At 56.3% G+C, this 20714-nt stretch overlaps 1 protein-coding gene across 1 annotated transcript; it reads left to right on the top strand.

Moving 5' to 3' along the window:
- Positions 1 to 8469: 8469 nt before the first annotated feature.
- SLC22A6 (solute carrier family 22 member 6) lies at positions 8470 to 20313 on the top strand. Its single transcript, XM_055142362.1, has 10 exons — positions 8470 to 9026; positions 10114 to 10217; positions 10394 to 10548; positions 11691 to 11859; positions 12879 to 13002; positions 13325 to 13440; positions 15156 to 15370; positions 15475 to 15583; positions 19251 to 19454; positions 20036 to 20313. Exons 1-10 carry the CDS (start codon positions 8658 to 8660, stop codon positions 20121 to 20123), a joined length of 1653 nt encoding a protein of 550 aa, XP_054998337.1. The 5' UTR covers positions 8470 to 8657; the 3' UTR covers positions 20124 to 20313.
- Positions 20314 to 20714: the final 401 nt, after the last annotated feature.

Here is a 20714-nt window from a genome sequence, read left to right as displayed (position 1 = left end):
GGTTTGTGTGTGTGTGTGTGTGTGTGTGTGTGTGTGTGTGTACACTATGGCTCTGGTCCCACAATCGGTATAAACTCTTTAATGGAGTATTTTATAACCTTCACTTGACACTAAATTGTCAATCTCTGGTCTGTATTTGTCAATTTGGACTACACATCAGTGATTAATAGTGACTCGGGTTACCAAATTGGACAACTCAGACACATCACCCTCCCCTGGGGCTTTGATTAGCAGTCCACAAAGCTAATTACTCTCGAGTCCCGATCCAGATATTTGATCTTTGTCACTCTCTTTATTTTATTTTATTTTATTTTATTTTATTTTTGCTTTTTGGGTCAAACCTGGTGATGCACAGGGGTCACTCCTGGCTCATGCACTCAGGAATCATTCCTGGCGGTGCTCAGGGCATCATATGGGATGCTGGGAATCGAACCTGGCAGCATACAAGGCAAACGCCCTACCCACTGTACTATCGCTCCAGCCCCTGTTGCTCTCTTTATTTGAGAGACGCACTTGCCTCTTTGAGAGAGCTTAATAAAGGAGAAAGAGCCTCAGAGAGATCAACAGGCTGAGCACATGCAGGAGGTTTGATCCCCAAAACCTCATGGTACCTGAGTCCCACCAGGTGTGGCCCCCAAACCAATCAATCAATAAACATGAAAGCGGTTATACTGCACCCCTGGTTTAAATTTTCAGTCATTTCTCATTAACACGAAGGTTCTGATCATCTATCATGATGTCAACCTACCCCAACCTTTTTCTTTTGTGGGGGGAGCACAACCAGCAATGCTCAAGGCTCACTCCTCGCTCTGCACTCAGGACTCACTCCTAGAAGTGCTCAGGGAACTGTATGGGATACCGAGGATCATACCTGGGTTGGCTGCATGCAAGGCAAGTGTCCTACCTGCTGTACTACCACTCTGACCCCCGCCTACCGCAATCTTCTCTCATTGCCCTCCTTCTCATCCTCGCCTTTGCTGCTGTTTGTTTTGGGTGCTGCTGGGATCTATCCTAGGATTCCAGATACACGCCTGAGCTCTGCCACTCAGCTACATCCCAGGGGCTTCATTGCCCTTCCACCTTTTAGGCCGAAATCCAGGCTCATATATTCACTTTCTGAGCTGAGCACCCTAAGCTTCTCTGACCTCTAGCCTTCACACAGGCCCCTCTCGGGACTTCTCCCCGCCTGCAGCCTCTGGGAGCCAGCTGACAGCAGGGTTCCCAGGCTCGCCCTAGACTTGACTGGACCTCCACTGGGAAGATGCAGTGAACTGGAAGAGAAACACGGCTCCTCATCCGTCTTTCAGGTGTTCAGAATTCTGGTCCAGCCACAATCACGCTTACACTGTCTCAGGAGGTGAGAGACATTCCAGAAGTGGAAAAAAAAAAAGTTGGGGGGGGGGGCTGAGAACGATGGTCATGTGGTCAGGACTCCTTGGGAACTGGCCTGCGCATCAGATTACACTGACTTCATCCTCTCTTGCACTTTCTCGTGCTCCCATACTCCTTCCTCTCTGTCCCTACGATGGGCTTCCAGCTGGTTTAGTGAGTAACCAGCCAAAGTGGGGACCTCCCCTGGACACTGTCCTCCTGCTGAGCCCCCTCATTGGTCACTGGCCTCTTGTCCAGACTTTAAATTGTAGTTTGGGATGACTTTCTAATTTTTGTGTCCTTCCTTTGGGGTTTTGGTGGCGGAGGGGAGAGAAAAGCCATGAATCAACATGCTCATGATTTGGTCTTGGCTGAGAATGTGTCTCTGGGCCTGAGAGACAACAACTGGAGTTTGTCCGTCTTCCCACCAGGTCAATCATTTCCTTTTTTTTTTTTTTTTTTTTTTTTTTTGCTTTTCGGATCACACCCGGTGATGCTCAGGGGTTACTCCTAGCTCTGCACTCAGGAATCACTCCTAGTGATGCTCAGGGAACCGTATGGGATGCTGGGAATGGAACCCAGGTCGGCCACATGCAAGGCAAATGCCCTACCCATTGTATTTCCAACTCCTACTTGGGGCCTGTGACCTGGGCAAGGGTGTTTTCTTGGATTTGTTGACTCCTGTCTTTGAAAAGTCTTCCACCATAATACAACTTCAAATCACTGGAAAGCCATTCATTTCACAGAATAAAATTACACAACATTATTGCATGCAGTGCCCTGAGTATCCTCAGTTATAGTCACCCCCCACTAAAAAAAATATACAAAATCATGATGTTGGGATGGAGCCTTAGTACAGAGTGGGGGTCTGCCTTGCATGCAGCTGACCCAGGTTAGATCCCCAACATTCCATATGATCTCCCAAGCACCACCAGGAGTAATTCCTGAGTGCAGAGCCAGAAGTCACCCCTTATTAGCATTGCCAGGTTGGCCCCAAAAGAAAAAAACGTCATGGGGCTGGAGCAACAGTACATCGGGTGGGGCATTTGCCTTGCACACAGCCAACCTGGCTTCAATTCCCAGCATCCCATATGGCCCCCTGAGCATCGAGAGGAGTAATTCCTGAGTGCAAAGCCAGGAGTAACCCTTGTGCATTGCAGGGAGTGACCCAAAAAGTGGAAAAAAGAAAAAAAGTCATGACATCTCAGAAAATCAAGGGGACATGATGGCTGCTGGCACGGTGGAAGGAGCCGAGGAATTAAGAGAAGTGAGGGAACTGATGTGTGCTCAGGGACAGTGCCCCTGACTTATCCGGGCCTCAGTCTCTGTGTCTACATGATGCATTTTATTTTTGTTTGTTTGGGCGTTCGGTTGAGTTTTGGCCATACCCAACAATGCTCAGAGGTTACTCCTGGCTCTGCGCACACACACACACACACACACACACACACATACACCATATGGGATGCCGGGGATCGAACCCAGTCGGCCATGTGCAGGGCAAGCATCCTACCTGCAGTACTATCACTCTGGACCCTACACAATGCATTTTCCCGGGCATGGCATTCCCCTCTGATGGCCTGGGGCTCTTGGCCAATGGACAGTCTCAGGTTTGGTCCCTTCTCAGTGAGCCTGGCCAGCACTGCCATCCACATTCCAAACAGCTCAAGGGAGCCCAAGTCTAAGTATTTCATGACCCATAAAGTCCCCCAACGGACAGCTCCCAGCTCTGCAAGCCATGTACTGCAGTAGTCTGGAGCAGAGGGACACACACACACACACACACACACACACACACACACACACACACAGGCTTACCCCACAGTCCCGGGAGCCAACCACCATTCAACCTCTGGAGTCTCCCAATGAGACTTTCCCAGGCTCAGTCTGACTCAGAGCTGGCCAGGAATTAGACTAGAAGCGCTCCTCCAGGACACAGTTGGGCACCGGCTCAAAGAGGGGCCCACCGTCTCCCCCACTCGCTCAGCACTCCGCCTATTCCTGCTCGAGGGCCCCAGGTCCTGGCAGGAAGTCAGGCCCGAGCCTCCTCAGCTGTTTGTCCAGCTGTTCTCACACCCCAGGTCACAAGGCTCTTATGTACCTTGGCCTGGAGAATGTTGTCAGGCATCTGGACCCCCTCTGGGTCCCAGCCCAGAACCAACACTGGGGAGGAGGAGGGAGTTGGGCCGAGGCTCATCCTGCTCCGGGCCTCCCCTCCTCTCCCCAGTGCCTAGAGCAGAGGGTCTTCCAGATCCCTCTCAAAGGCGAGTTTACCTCTTCAGAGCGACGGATAAGAATCTGACTTTGCCATAATGCCCAAAAGTAGAGAGAGAGTATGGGGAATATTGTCTGCCATAGAGGCAGGGGGAGGGTGGGAAAGGGGGGTATACTTGGGATATTGGTGGTAGGGAATGTGCACTGGTGGAAGGATGGGTGTTTAATCATTGTGAGATTGTAACCCAAACATGAAAGCTTGTAACTATCTCACGGTGATTCAATAAAATTTAAAAAATTTAAAAAAAATGTTTAGAAGAAAGCACCTGTCATAGAGGCAGGCTGGTGAGGAGTAGGGGTAGCAGGAAGGAAACTAAAGACATTGGTGGTGGGAAATGTACACTGGTGGAGGGATGGATGTTGGAACATTGTACAGCTGAAACTCAACCATAAACAGCTTTGTAACTGTGTATCTCACAACAATTCAATACAAAATAAATAAATATATATATCTTTTAAACAGAAAAAAAAAAAAGAATCTGACTTTGACACAAGACAGGGTAGGTCTAAACCTGTGTAAGAATTCATGTAAATCCCAGAGTGATTTTGTGGTGGTGTTGCTCTTGGTTGTTTGTTTGTTTGTTTTGTGGGTTTGAGGGGGTCATACCCAGAAGTGCTCAAGGTTTACTCCTGACTCTGCACTCAAGGATCACTCCTGGTGTAGTATGGGGGGCCATATGAGGTACCAGGTATCTGGGCGGCCTTGTGCCAGGCAATCGCCCTGCCCATTGTACCATCACTCCAGCCCCCATATCCCAGGGTTTTCATCGATAACAAATAAACTCCCAAGATACTACTCAGGCGTGCAGGCAGCTTAGTGTGTGAGGACGAAACTGACACCATGACAGGCCACAGCTAACATTAAGTTTTGACTAGGCCTAAGTTTCTGTTTTCCAGAAACTGAACTTGCAATTTCTGGTAAACGCCCAGTCAAGTAACCTCCCCAAAGAAGGAACTGCTAGATCATCTGATTGGTCATGAGGGGTCACTATGTCCAATTTTTTGAACAACCAGAAACTGACTGTCATCAAATGTTGACTAATGACTAATGACTGTTGCTTGATCACTGCTATCATAGGGCCTGTTTGACCTTGAAACCTATAAAAACTGCTTGTGACTTGAAGTCAGGGTCCTTATCAAGACTCCATTGTGTTGGATGAGACTTGGACCCTAGCTCTAGCTAGCATTAAAGTTTCTTTGCTTTTGCATTATTGTGTGTGGACTTGGTCTCCCCGGCAACCAGGAGTCTGAAATGCGGGCATAACAAGTGATGTGTTGACTCCTTGTAGGGAATTATCAAGGTTATTGTGACTCCTTACCAGAGAAGTCAGCAATTGTACTGCTTCCAGACGGGAATTTGTGCTCATAAGAACTGAGAAAGTGTCCCTTGCCTTCGTGGCACTTGACATCAACTGGACTTTGAAGCAACGGAATGCAAATAATACCCCACATTCAGATCTGGTGAAGTGGAATGGAGGGACAGTCCGTCAGAGCTGGGTTACAGAGTGGGGGCAGTCAGAGATCCTCCAAAGAAAACATGTCATGAATAACCAAGAAGATGGTCACTGTTACCCAAACAAACCCAACCAACTCGCTAGAACATGATGGGGAAGACACAGAAGGCGTCAAGTCCTGATTGGACCATCCTCGTGAGAATCTGGCCAACCCCAGGCAGGAATCATGTGGCACTCTGGAGTCCAAGCTACTCTGCTCTTTAAGAAATAGCAGGGTTCTTACAAATACTTTGGTGGGTGTCATCTGTAAGGCCTTCTTCTCCTTGAACACAACCAACCCAGACTTTATCCCCCGCATCCCCTGTGGTTCCCCCCTGAACCTCCTATGAGTGATCCCTGAGTCCAGAGCTAGGAGTCATCCCTGAGCACCACCCTGTAAGGCATTCAATTTAATTTACTTCATTTAATTTAATTACTTAATAAGCCTGAGCTATCTTCTAAGGTTGGTTCTGTCAACCCTGGAACTATTGACATTTTGGTTCCAGACCCCTCTTGGTTAGGGGGGACTGTGATGTGTGCGTCGCAACATGTTCATCAGCATCCCTCAACTCTATTCACTAGAAAGAAGCCGATAGTATCATCACCCCAGAGGTGGCAGCCACAAATGTCTCCAGGTGTTACCAAAAGTCTCCAGAGGATAGTGAGAGGGCAAAATTACCCATGGTGGAGTCGCTGCTCTTAAAGATGTCCTTTTTACCCCTCTAAAATTAATGTGATATTGGGAGGGATACTGGGATCATTGGTGGTAGAAAATGGGCACTGGTGGAGGGATGAGTACTCGACCACTGTATGACTGAAACACAAGCACGAAAGTTTGCAAGTCTGTAACTGTACCTCTCGGTGATTCACTAATAAAAAAAATTTAAATAGATAAATAAATAATAAAATTAATGTGATATGGACTGGAGCGATAAATAAATAATAAAATTAATGTGATATGGACTGGAGGGGCCCTTACCTTGCAGGTGGTCTACCCAGGTTTGATCGCAGGCGTTGCATAAGATCTCCTGAGTCCTCCAGGAATGATCCCTGAGCACAGAGCCAGGAATAAATCCTAGCACCTCTGGGTCTGACCCAAAAAAAAAAAAAACAAAAAGAATAAAAAGAAGTACTGAATAGTCTTGCCTTTCTACCAGAAACAAGTAATGTCAATTCGTAATCACCAAGCTACAGTGCAAGAGCAACTTTAAAACCTCTGCCTGTATTTATCCCTGCAAGCCTCCCAATGAGACAGACTCAACTATTATGCACGGCTTGCAAACAGGGATGCCGAGCTTCTATGGCATTTAGTAACTTGCTCGCAGCTACGTAGGCAACAAGTGCGAACACCAAATCACCAAGTCCAAGACATGCCTTATATAATCTGCACTATGCAAATTGAGAGCAAAAAGTCGCAACCTTGAAGTCAGAGAGATAGTACAGAGAGCAAGTAGGGTGTTTGCCTTGCACACAGCTGACCTGAATTCAAGCCCCAGAATCCCATAGGGTCCCCCAAGCACCACCAGGAGTAATTCCTGAGTGCAGAGCCAGGAGTAACCCCTGAGCTTCACTGGGTGTGACCCAAAAAAGCAACAACAACAACAACAACAACAAAAGAAGCTGCAACCTTGGGGGCTGGAGTGATAGCACAGCGGGTAGAGCGTTTGCCTTGCATGCGGCCGACCCGGGTTTGATTCCCAGCATCCCATATGGTCCCCCAAGCACCGCCAGGAGTAATTCCTGAGTGCAGAGCCAGGAGTAACCCCTGTGCATCACCAAGCGTGACCCAAGAAAAGAAAAGAAAAGAAAAGAAAAGAAAAGAAAAGAAAAGAAAAGAAAAGAAAAGAAAAGAAAAGAAAAGAAAAGAAAAGAAAAAAGAGGTTATACCTAGGAAGGGCTGGACTCCTCCCACAGACAAGCAGATCTATGTCTAGACTGAGTATGAAGTTGGTCTTTGGACCCTCTCTTTCCAAAACATCCTCTGGGCCTGGGGGCTGACTCAGAGGCTGGAGTTCAGGCTGTGCTCGCAAGGGTTCTAGAAATGATTCCTCTGTGCCATCAGAAGAACCCCTGGGCCCTGCTGGGTATTACCGGAAAAAAAAAGGAAAAGAAAAGAAAAGAAACAGTGTCTGACTTCTAAAATAGTTGCTTACAGGGCTGGATGATAGCACAGCGGGGAGGGTGTTTGCCTTGCACGCAGCCAACCCGGGTTCAATTCCCAGCATCCCATAGGGTCCCCCAAGCACTGCCAGGAGTAATTCCTGAGTGCAGAGCCAGGAGTAAGCCCTGTGCATCGCCAGGTGTGACCCGAAAAGCAAAAAAAAAAAAAAAAAAAAAAAAATTAAAATAGCTGCTTACACATGAACAGAGCTAAGATCCCCAGAAACCCAGAGATCGGCATTGCCAAACTAGTAAATCACAATACAGTGCTCCCGGTTTGATTTGAATTTCCTATCCCTGAATAATCTGGGTGTAAATCTTTCCTGTTCAATAGTAGACACGTGGTCTGGAGTGATAGTACAGCAGGGAGGGCGTTTGCCTTGCATGCGGCCGACCCGGGTTCGATTCCCAGCATCCCATAGGGTCCCCCGAGCACCACCAGGAGTAATTCCTGAGTGCAGAGCCAGGAGTAACCCCTGTGCATCGCCGGGTGTGACCCAAAAAGCAAATAAATAGACACGCGTTTATACTTTTGTAAACCTGACCCTGATCCAAGCCCCAGCCCCACGGGGCCCCCCACAGGCACCGCAAAGTGTGTCCCCAGAATCCCCTGGGCACTGGTCTGGGGCGGCCTGGGAGCATCCTGGCACCACAGGCCCTGAAGTACCACATCCTCAGCGGCCCCAGGCAGCCACGGGTCTCCCGAAGGGGCCCCAGGCCACCTCCGCGCTGCTGCATTCACAGACCATTGGTTCTTGCTGTCCAGCTCCGACTCGCTGCACATCCCCTATTTTCTCTGGAACCCTTCCCAGGGGCAAGTTCAGATCCTGTCCACCGGAAAGCAGAGGAACCCCTCAAGAAGCCGCTTCCGAGACGGGCTCTTCTCCCCGAGAGGACAATCAAAAGGTCCCCCTCGGCCCCCCTCCTGCCCCCAGATATCCAGGTGGGCTCTCCCCTCTCCCTCCCCGCCTCTCCTGCCCTTTATACCCACTTGGAGAAATTCCACTAACCCAGGGCTACGGGGAGGGTTAATCCTTCTGCTACCAAGTCACACTTTAACTCATTCCTTCCTGACCGAGCATTAAAGACGGCTCTCGGAGGGGTCAGCAGGGCTCGGCGGCCCCTGCGTCTGAGCGCTCCCACCCCAGCGCGCGAGGCGAGGCCGGGAGGGAAAGGGAGGGACAGACCCTAGAAGGTAGGAGGAGCAGTGTGGCCAGGCTGCTGTCCCCCCGCAGAGAGCCTCAGACTCGCAGCCCTCTCCCGAGGCAGCCTGAGGGGCTGTGCAGGCAGCGCGCACCGCCACGGAGGCCCCGGGCCTGGGAGTCCCCAGCCCCCGGCCACTCGGCTGGGCCCGGCCCCATGGCCTTCAATGACCTCCTGCAGCAGGTGGGGGGCGTCGGCCGCTTCCAGCAGATCCAGGTCACCCTGGTGGTCCTCCCCCTGCTCCTGATGGCCTCCCACAACACCCTGCAGAACTACACGGCCGCCATCCCCACCCACCACTGCCGCCCTCCCGCCGGCGCCAACCTAAGCCGCGACGCGGAGCTGGAGGCCTGGCTGCCCCGCAACGAGCAGGGCCAGCGCGAGTCCTGCCGCCGCTTCACCGCCCCGCAATGGGGACCCCCCTTCCGCAACGGCACGGAGGCCAACGGCACGGGGGCCACAGAGCCCTGCCCGGACGGCTGGATCTACGACAACAGCACTTTCCCGTCCACCATCGTGACTGAGGTGAGGTGACCCAGGCCCCCACCCACCCTCCCTGAGACGCACACGCGTGCACATACACACACACACACACACACAGACACACACACACACACATTCACATCAGGCCGACTCTGTCTTCCACTCAGAGACAGTCACACACAACATGCACCCACACACACACACACGCGCGCACACACACACACACGCGCGCACACACACACACACACACACACACATGCACACACACACGTCAGGCCGACTCTGTCTTCCACTCAGAGACAGTCACACACAACACACACTCACACACACACATGCACGCACGCACACACCCCCTTGCCATGCCAACTCTGCCTTCCACTCAGAGACAGTCTCACACACACACATGCATGTACACACACGCATGCACTCACATACACACACGCACACACATGTACTCACATACACACAGATGCACTCACACACGCGCGCACACACACACGCGCACACACACACTTAGGTCCTGCCGACTCTGCCTTCCACTTAGAGACAGTCACAGACACACACACAGATAAACATTCAGACATGCATAGACATCTAGAAACTCACAACACACACACATACACCTAAACCCTCACATAGAGACACACAGAGAACACACCACCCCTACACAAACACACAGACACATACAATGAACACACACACATACACACACAGAGACAAACACTCAGACATACATGACACATAGAAACTCACAAAGCGCACACACACACACACACACACACACACACACCTTATCCCTCACACAGATATAGACACAGACACACAGAGAACACACCCCTACTCTAGCACACAGGCACATACATTGAACACACACTAGGACAAACACACACACACACACACACACTGTCTCGAGTTCTTGGGGGCCCAAGCAGGGAAGACGGAGGCTGAGCCCCAGGTCCTGGGCAGCTGTGTCACCTGTACCGTCAAGGAGTATCTCTCTGCTCCGGGCCCCTGGAGCCAGCACAGAGCGTCCGAGGGAAGAGGGTGGCTAAGGGGACAGGGGCGGGGGGTGGAGGGGTGCCCTGCCGCCGGGCTCGTGTGGGCCTGACCCTTGTCCCCACTCCCACAGTGGGACCTGGTGTGCCCTCACAGGGCCCTGCGCCAGCTGGCTCAGTCCCTGTACATGGTGGGGGTGCTGCTCGGAGCCATGGTGTTCGGGTACCTGGCGGACAGGTCAGTCCTGGAGGGGCCCCGGGGCTGAGCTGGGGGGGGGGGAGCTGGGAGGAGGGGAGCCTTCCCTCTGGTCCCGCCGCATGCCCTCTGACCCCCATCCCGGAGTCCAGCCTGCTCCGCCCCCCAGCCCCCTTGTCCTGGGGGGGGCCCTGCTTCAGGCCTCACCTCCCCCACAGGCTGGGCCGCCGGAAGGTGCTGATCTTGAACTACCTGCAGACGGCCGTGTCGGGCACGTGCACCGCCTTCGCTCCCAACTTCCCCCTCTACTGCACCTTCCGCCTCCTCTCGGGCATGTCGCTGGCAGGCATCTCCATCAACTGCATGACGCTGAGTGAGGGGTCCCTTCCCTGGGCCCGCGCCCCCCCAACCCCCGTCCCAGCTCCTCTCCCAGCCCACCCCGCCTGAGCCCGCCCCACCTCCTGGGGTCTGCCAGCCTCTCAGCCTCCTTACGCCAGCCTCCCCTGCCCCCGCCATCCTCACCCCTCATTCAGACCCGGGCGTGCCGTCCCTGTTGCTGGCGCCCAGGACACCTCGTACCCATAGCTGATGGCAGCTGACCGGGTCTAAGGGTGTCGGGGAGCAGCGAGGACGATGGCGAGCGGGAATGTCCCAAATAAAAGGCGCAGGCTCTCAGATCTCCCCGCACCCCTCACCCCTTTCTCTGAACTACCCCAACACTCCCATGATGCCAAGTAAATCTAATATATCAAACAGCTGGCTGACCAGAAGCACGTTTTCCCCCTGCATCTGGGGTGTCCATAAGACGTCAATGAAAAGTCACCCCCCCAGGGCTGGAGCGATAGCACAGCGGGGAGGGCGTTTGCCTTGCACGCGGCCGACCCGGGTTCGAATCCCAGCATCCCATATGGTCCCCCGAGCGCCGCCAGGAGTAATTCCTGAGTGTAGAACCAGGAGTAACCCCTGTGCATCGCCGGGTGTGACCCAAAAAGCAAAAAAAAAAAGTCACCCCCGGCCCCACCCCCTCCCTAGCTCCTCCCAGGAGGGGCCTGAGGCCGGAGGTAGGGGACGGATTTTCTCCAGGAGCACCCCATGAGCAGAGCCCAGTCTTGGCGAAAAAGCCACCTGGGAGAGAGCAGAGCACAGCGACACTCCCCAAGCCACCGAGGCCGGAATCCGCCCCGGCCGGGGCCAGAATCAGGGGCTGGCGGCGGTGGAGTTTAAACTGTGTGAGGAGCAGAGACCCCAGAAAGCAGGCCCTGCTGAGAGCAGGCGGGGGAGGAGGAAAAGGCCCAGGAGGAGAGGGGAGGGGCCAGTCACGGGGGTTCCAGACCCACTTCTTCACCCCTCCAGCCCCGACTCGCCCAAGCTCACTTCCTGCAGTCTTGGGTCAGACCGAGATTGACGTGGCTAGAGGGGCCGTCGGCTCCCCTGTGTGTGGGGGGGCGGGGGGTGGGCATGGGGGGTCTCCGCCCTCCTGGAAGTGACCCCCGTCCGCCCTGACGCCCTCTCTAGATGTGGAGTGGATGCCCATCCAGACGCGAGCCTGCGTGGGCACCCTCATCGGCTACGTGTACAGCCTGGGCCAGTTCCTGCTGGCCGGGGTGGCCTACGCCGTGCCCCACTGGCGCCGCCTGCAGCTGCTGGTCTCCGTGCCGTTTTTCGCCTTCTTCATCTACTCCTGGTGCGTGGGGCCCGGGGCAGACGGGGCGGCCCAGGAGCCCGGGGTGCTCCCGGGAACCAGACCACCTCCCATCTAACGGGGCCTCCCATCCCACCCACCCCTCAGAGAAGGTCCTACCCTGGTCATCTCAGTGCCTCCACGTGACAGCGGGGGAAACTGAGGCTAGAGGGGGAAGAAGGGTGGAGGCCGCGGGCAGACCCAGCTCTCCGGCAAGCTCCTCCACTTCTTTCCCCAGCGCCCAAGGACTGAGCCTCTGAGGTGGGGAGTGGGCTGACACCAAGCTGGGCACAGCTTTGGGGGTCTTAGAGAGAAATGGGTCAAGTCCTGAGCCCCCAGATTTAAATAAACACCCCCGTCAGGCCCCTGAGGAGCCCCCTGCCCAAGCCCCGAGCCTGGTCCTCCCTGGTCCTGAGTCTGGTCCTCCCCCCACCCTGAGCCTGGTCCTCCCCTGACCTGAGCCTGGTCCTCCCCCGACCTGAGCCTGATCCTCCCCCCACCCTGACCCTGATCCTCCCCCCACCCTGACCCTGATCCTCCCCCGACCCTGAGCCTGATCCTCCCCCCATCCTGAATATGGTCCTCCCCCCACCCTGAGCCTGGTCCTCCCCCACCCTGAACCTGGTCCTCCCCCCACTCTGAGCCTGGTCCTCCCCCCACCCCGAGCCTGGTCCTCCCCCACCCTGACCCTGGTCCTCCCCCCACCCTGTCTGTCCCTGGTCCTCCCCCCACCCTGAGCCTGATCCTCCCACCACCCTGACCCTGGTCCTCCCCCGACCCTGAGCCTGATCCTCCCCCCACCCTGAGCCTGGTCCTCCCCCCACCCTGAGACTGGTCCTCCCCCCACCCTGTCTGTCCCTGGTCCTCCCCCCACCCTGAGCCTGATCCTCCCCCCACCCTGACCCTGGTCCTCCCCCCACCCCGCGACTGGTCCTGCTCCACCCCGAGCCTGGTCCTCCCTGCCCTGAGCCTGGTGCTCCCCCCGCCGTAAGCCCAGTCCTCCCCGCCATGTCCACTGCCAGGTTCTTCATCGAGTCGGCCCGGTGGTACTCCACCTCGGGGAGGCTGGACCGCACCCTGAAGGCCCTGCAGAAAGTGGCCTGGATCAACGGGAAGCAGGAAGAAGGCGCCAAGCTGAGCATGGAGGTGAGCCCCCGCCCCCCCCCACGGGCATCCCAAGACCCCCACCAGGACTGCACCCTCACACCTGGAGCCCAGGGGCCTGGCAAGAGCTCGGAGGAGCTCCTCCCTCGCAGGCAAGCGCTGGGCCCCGGGTCCATCTCCAGCGCTGCCGGGGCGGCCTTGTGACCCCCCACACCCACCGGGGACTGGAGCAACGCTGCGCTCTCAGGGCCCAGCACTGAGCCGCCCAGTCCGCGCGGCCAGCTACGGCTGGGAGTGACCACCCCTCGGCCCTCCCCTCAGAGGAAACCTTGAGCCCATCCTGAGCCGTGTCCACCCCCGGCAGGTGCTGCGGGCCAGTCTGCAGAAGGAGCTGACCCTGAGCCAAGGCCAGGCCTCGGCCATGGAGCTGCTGCGCTGCCCCACCCTCCGCCACCTCTTCCTCTGCCTCTCCATGCTGTGGTAGGCCCAGACAGACTGACGGACAGACAGACAGACCCGAGAGACAGAGCCGGCTGGGGAGAGAGAGGAGGCAGGGGTGGAACGGGAGGAGATACACGCCCCGCTCTGAGACAGGCAGGACCCCCCCGCCCCCGCTGCTGCGGGGCCTCTGTCCCGTGTCACATCCCAAAGCAGCATCCGCCCACCTCCCCACCCTCTCCAGCCTCCTCCTTCCTCCGCCCCAACTGGGGGACCCCAGGGCGGACAGAGCTGTGTCCTGAGGGCAGACAGCCGGCTGACTCAGCCAACGCTGAGATTCTGGCAGGTCTGGGGGAGCCTCGAGGCCACTTGGGCGGAGACTGATGTGACCCACAGTCAGCCCGTCGCAACACTCCTCACTCTGCTTCTCCTGCTCCTCTCGGCTCCCGTCTCCAAGGCAACTCCACGCCAGCAGGATCAGCCAGAAGCAGCGCTCCGCCTGTGGGGGCCTGGCTCTCCCCTGGGGCTCCTCTGCTCCCCTGAGCCCTCCCCGGGCCACGCCCAGGCTGTCCCAACAACTTGCACCCAGAGATCTCAGCTTGGACGGCCCGAGAGCAAGTTCAAGACCCGGTTTCCATCCCCGGGCCTCACAGGCCCCCTCCCCCGCCTCATCAAGCGCCCCCAGGAAGGCAATGAGTCAGGAGCCCTCCCTGAGCATCTCCACCAGGTGCTCCCCTGAAACCCAACACACGCCAGAGAAGGAAAGAAAAGTAAAAGTGGCCTGGAGAGCTCGCTGGCCTCCCTCTGGCCCATAGCAACCGCGACCAGGACGCAGACTATTCCCGTAGAGCAACTGACAGGAAATTCCTCGGTCACCGCACACGGCAGTTACCCAAGGATGGAGAGGATGGGAGGGTGACCCCGATTCTCACCCAGCTGTCTGAAAACAGAACAGCTAAGGCAGATTCCAGGTTCTGAACAGGGCACCTGCGCGCCACACACACACACACACACACACACACACACAGGCACGCACACACACACACAGAGGCACACACACACAGAGGCACACACACCCATACACACACACATACACAGGCACACGTACACACACAGAGGCACACACACACAGAGGCACACACACACCCATACACACACATACACAGGCACACATACACACACACAGAGGCACACAAACACACACACACAGGCACACATACACACACACAGGCACACACACGCACACACACACACAGGCACGCGCACACACACACACAGAGGCACACACACACACAGAGGCGCACACACACACCCATACACACACAGGCACACATACACACACACAGGCACGCACACACACACACAGGCACACATACACACACAGGCACACATACACACACAGGCACACATATACACACACAGGCACACATACACACACACAGGCACGCACACACACACACAGAGGCACGCATACACCCATCCACACACAGAGAGGCATGCACACACACAAAGGCAACACAGGCACGCATGCACACACACAGGCACGTGCACACACACAGGCATATGCACACACACAAGCAACACAGGCACGCATGCACACAAACAAGCACGCACGCACACACACAGGCACACGCATACACACACACAGAGGAACTCACACAGACACAGACACGCACGCACACCTACTTTGAGTGAGCTCTGCCCCCAGCCCCAGCCTCGCTCACAGACCCCCCTGCCCCCGTGTGTCTCTCGATCAGGTTTGCCACCAGCTTTGCCTACTACGGGCTGGTCATGGACCTCCAGGGCTTCGGGGTCAGCATCTACCTAATCCAGATCATCTTCGGGGCCGTGGACCTCCCGGCCAAGCTTGTGTGCTTCCTGGTCATCAACTCGCTGGGTCGCCGGCCTGCCCAGATGGCCTCCCTGCTGCTGGCGGGCATCTGCATCCTGGTCAATGGGGTGATACCCCGGGGTGAGCACCCACCCGCACCTTCGTCTCTGGTCTCGCCCCACGACTCGACGCCTCCCAGCCCCTCACGCCTGGGCTCCTGCTGATGCCCGCTCCTCTCTCTCTAGATCAAACCATTGTCCGCACCTCCCTGGCCGTGCTGGGGAAGGGCTGTCTGGCGTCTTCCTTTAACTGCATCTTCCTGTATACCGGAGAGCTGTACCCCACCATGATCCGGTGAGTGGGAGCCTGGCAAGGGGAGGGGCCTGGGGGCAGCCCATCCCCCACTGCACCCCTACATACAAGTCACGTCCAGGAGGGGCAGGCAGACACTCGCAATATGCCGGATGCCGGCGGGGCTGCCCAGGAAAGCCTGGCCTGACCGCAGGAGAGCACGGCAGAAGTGGGGAGGCGCCACTAGGGAGCAAAGAAGAAAACACAGCTGATGGGGCTGTAGTGATAGCACAGCGGGGAGGGCGTTTGCCTTGCACACGGCCGACCCGGGTTCAATTCCCAGCATCCCATAGGGTCCCCTGAGCACCACCAGGAGTAATTCATGAGTGCAGAGCCAGGAGTGACCCCTGTGCATCACTGGGTGTGACCCAAAAAGGAAAAAACAAAAAAACGAAAAAAAGAAAACACAGCTGAGAGGTAGAGGCTTGAGGGCTCTCCTTGGTCGCCAAAGCCCAAGTTAGAAGCTCTGGGCGCTGTCTGAATGCCAGCTCGAAGCCCAAGGACATGTGTGAGACCAAAGGCCACGACACATTGAAGGTGCCCCCATGCTGGAAGCCACGCCACGCTGGATGGCGGGGTTGGAGCTGACCCAGGAGTGAGGCGGATCTGATTTGATTTTGTTTTTTGTTTGTTTGTTTGTTTGTTTTTGCTTTTTGGGTCACACCTGGTGACACACAGGGGTTACTCCTGGCTCTGCACTCAGGAATTACTCCTGGCGGTGCTCAGGGGACCCTATGGGATGCTGGGGATCGAACCCGGGTCAGCCGCATGCAAGGCAAACACCCTACCCGCTGTGCTATCGCTCCAGCCCCTCTGATTTGATTTGAGCTGCCTGGGTCCACCTCCCCTAGGCGCTGTCAGTCACGCAGGCGGCTCTCGGCATCCTCCTGCTCCCCCTTCACGGTTAAGCAGCCCAAGGCACCTGCGGCCTCCATGCGTGCGTCTGTGAAGGAGGAGCCCGAGAATGCAAGGCTGATTCCACGGGGTCTGGGTACCCGAGAGACTCCGGAAACCTCAGCCCATCCATACCAGGAGACAACGGGTAGTACAGTTTGGAGCAGGGCCGGGGGTGTCAAAGGGATACGTGGAGAGGGCTGGCACCTCCAACCCCAACTGTTTACAGCTCAGGGCTGCTGACCAGGGTGCCGGCCACTCAGATAAACATGGCCACAACTTCCAAGACCTGGGAAAGGGGGCATGGGGGGTTGTCTCTGCACTGAAAAACAAAGGGCCGGAGTGATAATACAGCAGGTAAGATGCTTGCTTTGCACGCAGCTGACCTGGTATCAATTCTGGTCCCCCCATGCACCACCAGGAGTGATTCCTGAGTGCAGAGCCAGGAGTGACCCCTCAGCTTCACTGGGGATGGCCCAAAAACAAAACAAAACAAATCCATAAGCCAGGGATATGACTTAAGTGGTAGAGCACATGCATTGTACATGCAAGACCTGAGTCTGATCCCTAGCGCCACCTGCCTCCCCCCGCCCCCAGAACCACTGAGTAGGACCCTTGGTGGTCCTGGTGACAAGCACTACCAGGTGTCACCATACATATGAAAAATAACAATAAGTAAATAAGGAACAGGGTTTGGAATGATAGTACAGTGGACAGGGCACTTGCCTTGCACATAGCTGGCCCAGTTTCAATCCCCAGCACCACATATGATTCCTGAGCACCACCAGGAGTGACCCCTGAATACAGAGCCAAGAGTAAGCCCCGAGCACCATCGGGTGTGGCCCCCAAACATAACAAAAAGCTCCTGCTGAGGCAGAGGGGCAGAGTGTGCTTGCCTTGCAGGCAGCTGACCTGGGTTCAATTCCCAGCACAACCCATGGTTTCCTGAGCACTGTGAAGACTGACCCCTGAGCACAGAGCCAGGAATAAGCAGGTGGTGTGAACCGCAGCCCCCGCACTCCCCAAGAAAGGGACTGTATAGCTCAGGGGTTGAACTTCTGCCTTACGTATGTGAGGCCCTGGGTTTGATACCCAGCATTGCAAAAAATAAGTAAGTAAATAAATCTCTGTTTGGGGGTGGGAGGAGGGGAGGCGGCACGGGAGTTGACCCCGAGGCCTGCAGTGTGTTCTTGGCCTGCAGGAGCCCTGGGTCCCATCCCCAGCACTTTCAGAAGGGACCCCTGAGCACCAAACCAGGAGTAGTCCTGAAGCGCTGCTGGGTGTGGCCCAAACAAGATAGAGCTCAAAAGAAAGATGATTAAAAAGGAGAAAAGAAAAGGGACCAGGGAGGAGGCTCGGCAGGAGAGCGTGAGCGTGAGGCCTCGTACCCGAGCCCCAGCGCTGCTCTCCGGCCACAAGCACCGCTCAGGGCCCTGAGGGCCCCCCCACAGCACATGCGCACAAGCTCCAGGGAACCCCAGCAAGGACACACGAGCCCGGGGAGCAGGTAGGCAGCCACACGGAGAAGGAGATCAAGGAGAAGAGCGAGGACCACAGCCCACGCAGCTCACAGGGGGTGTCTGAGAAAGCTTGGAATGAGAACCCCAGGGGCCTTGGCACGTGAGATTTGGGGGGAAAGAATCCTATAAAACATGATGTGGTGGGGCTGGAATGACAGCACAGTGGGTAGGGCATTTGCCTTGCACTCGGCCAACCCGGGTTCGATTCCCAGCATCCCATATGGTCCCCTGAGCACCGCCAGCGGTGATTCCTGAGTGCAGAGCCAGGAGTAACCCCTGTGCATTGCCAGGTGTGACCCAAAAATGAAAAAAAAAAAAAAAACATGATGTGGGGCTAGAGCCATAGGACAGCGGGGAGGGTGTTTGCCTTCCATGCAGCCGACCCGGGTTCCAACCCTGGCATCCCATATGGTCCCCCGAGTGTTGTCAGGAGTGAGTCCTGAGTGCAGAGGCAGAAGGAACCCCTGAGCATCGCCAGGTGTGACCCCCCCCCCTACACACACACAAAAAAAAAACCATGATGTGGGGCCAGAGACATAGCACAGCTCTTGCCTTACATGTGGTTGACCTGGGTTCCATCCCCCACACTCGATATGGTCCCCTAAAGCCCCCAGGAGCAGTTCCTGAGCACAGAGGCCTGAGAACCACCTGATATAGCCCCCAAACAAACCTGAAAACTGGTGTTGAGGCCTGTGCCTTGCCTGCGGCCAACCCAGGCTGGTCCCCAGCACCACATGGTCCCCCAGGCACTACCGGGTGTGACCTTGGAGGTGCCAGGTCCAAGCAGCACCTCACTGGGCTCCAGCATGAAGCAATACTGAGCTGAGTATCACCAGGAGTGACCCCCAGCGCCTCCCCCCCCGCCCGCCCGACCAGGGCCCCACTAATGCTTAAGAGTCCATCTCTCCCATCACAAAGAAAAAGTCTTCCCCAAAAAAGTTGGATTGGTTTGCTCACCAAATGGGGACTAGTGAATGGGGCCAAAGTGATAGATAGTCTGGCAGGTAAGGCACTTGCCTTGCACACAATTGACCCGGGTTCGATCCCCGAGCGAGTGCCAGCAGGCGTGATTCCCTGAGTGCAGAGCCAGGAGTGACCGCTGAGTATTGCTGGGTGATGCCCCCAAACAAAACAAAAAGAAAATGCGGACAAGTCGGGGTACCAGGGGAGTGTCGAGGTTTCCCGGTGCTCCCCTGGTCCAGCCCCTCACCTTTCCCCTCAGAATCTAACCCGCAGCCCTCCCTGGGGCCCCACAGGCAGACAGGCATGGGGATGGGCAGCACCATGGCCCGCGTGGGCAGCATCGTCAGCCCGCTGGTGAGCATGACCTCCGAGCTCTACCCGTCCCTGCCCCTCTTCATCTACGGCGCCGTCCCGGTGGGTGCCAGCGCCGTCACGGCCCTGCTGCCCGAGACCCTGGGCCAGCCGCTGCCCGACACCGTGCAGGACCTGGAGAGCAGGTGGGCAGCCCCCGGGACCCCCTGTCCAGGCTGGGGTGACTCTGAGACTCGGGCCCAGACCTCTTCTTCCCAACGGGGGCTCTTTGTCCACCCCAGTACCCGTCAAGTTCTACTGTCTCTGGGCTCTCAATGCCAGGAAGTATAGATGTTTGGGGCACGGGGACTAGTGGGGGGAGGGGAGCTTAGCAGAAAGCTCTCTGGCAGCACCCCCAGCTCGGCTCCAGGCCTTGGCCTGGAGGCCAAATCCCAGAACACACACGCGCGCACACACGCACACGCACGCACGCACACACACGCACACACGCACGCATGCACACGCATGCACGCACGCACATGAACGAACGCATGCGCACACACGCACACACTCGCACGCACACACATGCACACACACGCACGCACGCATATGCATGCACACACACGCATGCACGCACGCACGCACTCGCACACACGCACGCACGCACACACATGCACACACACGCACGCACACACACGCGTGCACACACACGCACACGCACATACACGTACACACACCCGCACGCACGCACGCGCACGCACACGCACACGTCCTGTCCACTTTCCAGGAGAAGAAAACCCAGACGGCAGGAGCAGGAGCAGCAGAAGCAGATGGTCCCGCTCCAGGAGGCAGCGCGGGAGAAGAACAGGCACTGAGCTCTGTGAAGGAAACGCCCAGAGCCGTCCGGAGAGTGAGGGTCCCGCAGACCCTGGGCCGCCCACACGAGGGACGTGGCAGCCCAAATGTGGAACCATGGCGACACGGAAGGACCTCCCCTGGGATCCACCATCCTCAATAGCACCACCAAGAACGCATCATTAAAAGGTCCATCTGTGTCTCTCTCGGCTCCCTCCCCGGTCTCACCTGCCAGCGCCTTTTCAGAACCGACCGGCTTCCGGCCCCAAAGGTCCCTGCAGTCCAGACCCCACACACACACTCAACACCCCCCCCCCCAGAGCTTTACAAACCATTCTGGACAACTCTTACCTGACATCACCACCCCAGCCCTCCTTCCCGCCCTCTTCTCTCCCCCCTTCTCTGACCTTTTCAAATATTTCTGAGTTTTAAATAGCCCGAGACCCTCCCCTTCTAGTTAGACAGGAAATTGGCAGGGAATGAAAATGAAAACAGCAGATCAGAAGTTTTATTTCAGTCTCTGAGAGTGCGCAAGCGCGTGCGCACGCACTCACACACACACACACACACACACACACACGCAGTGAGGGGGGAGGGAGAGAGAGAGAGAG

Source organism: Sorex araneus, chromosome 6 (assembly GCF_027595985.1).
Source record: "Sorex araneus isolate mSorAra2 chromosome 6, mSorAra2.pri, whole genome shotgun sequence".
Classification (NCBI taxonomy): domain Eukaryota; kingdom Metazoa; phylum Chordata; class Mammalia; order Eulipotyphla; family Soricidae; genus Sorex; species Sorex araneus.
The sequence above is the reverse complement of the archived record's forward strand: the minus strand, read 5'-3'. Positions and strand labels throughout refer to the sequence as shown.

What these genes read in the sequence shown, in the direction of transcription:
- SLC22A6 (XM_055142362.1), top strand. Translation starts at nt 8,658, where the DNA reads ATGGCCTTCAATGACCTCCTGCAGCAGGTGGGGGGCGTCGGCCGCTTC. An exon ending in CGTCCACCATCGTGACTGAG is followed by an intron (nt 9,027 to 10,113) that starts GTGAGGTGACCC and finishes CCACTCCCACAG; the next exon opens with TGGGACCTGGTGTGCCCTCA. An exon ending in CTCTGCCTCTCCATGCTGTG is followed by an intron (nt 13,441 to 15,155) that starts GTAGGCCCAGAC and finishes TCTCTCGATCAG; the next exon opens with GTTTGCCACCAGCTTTGCCT.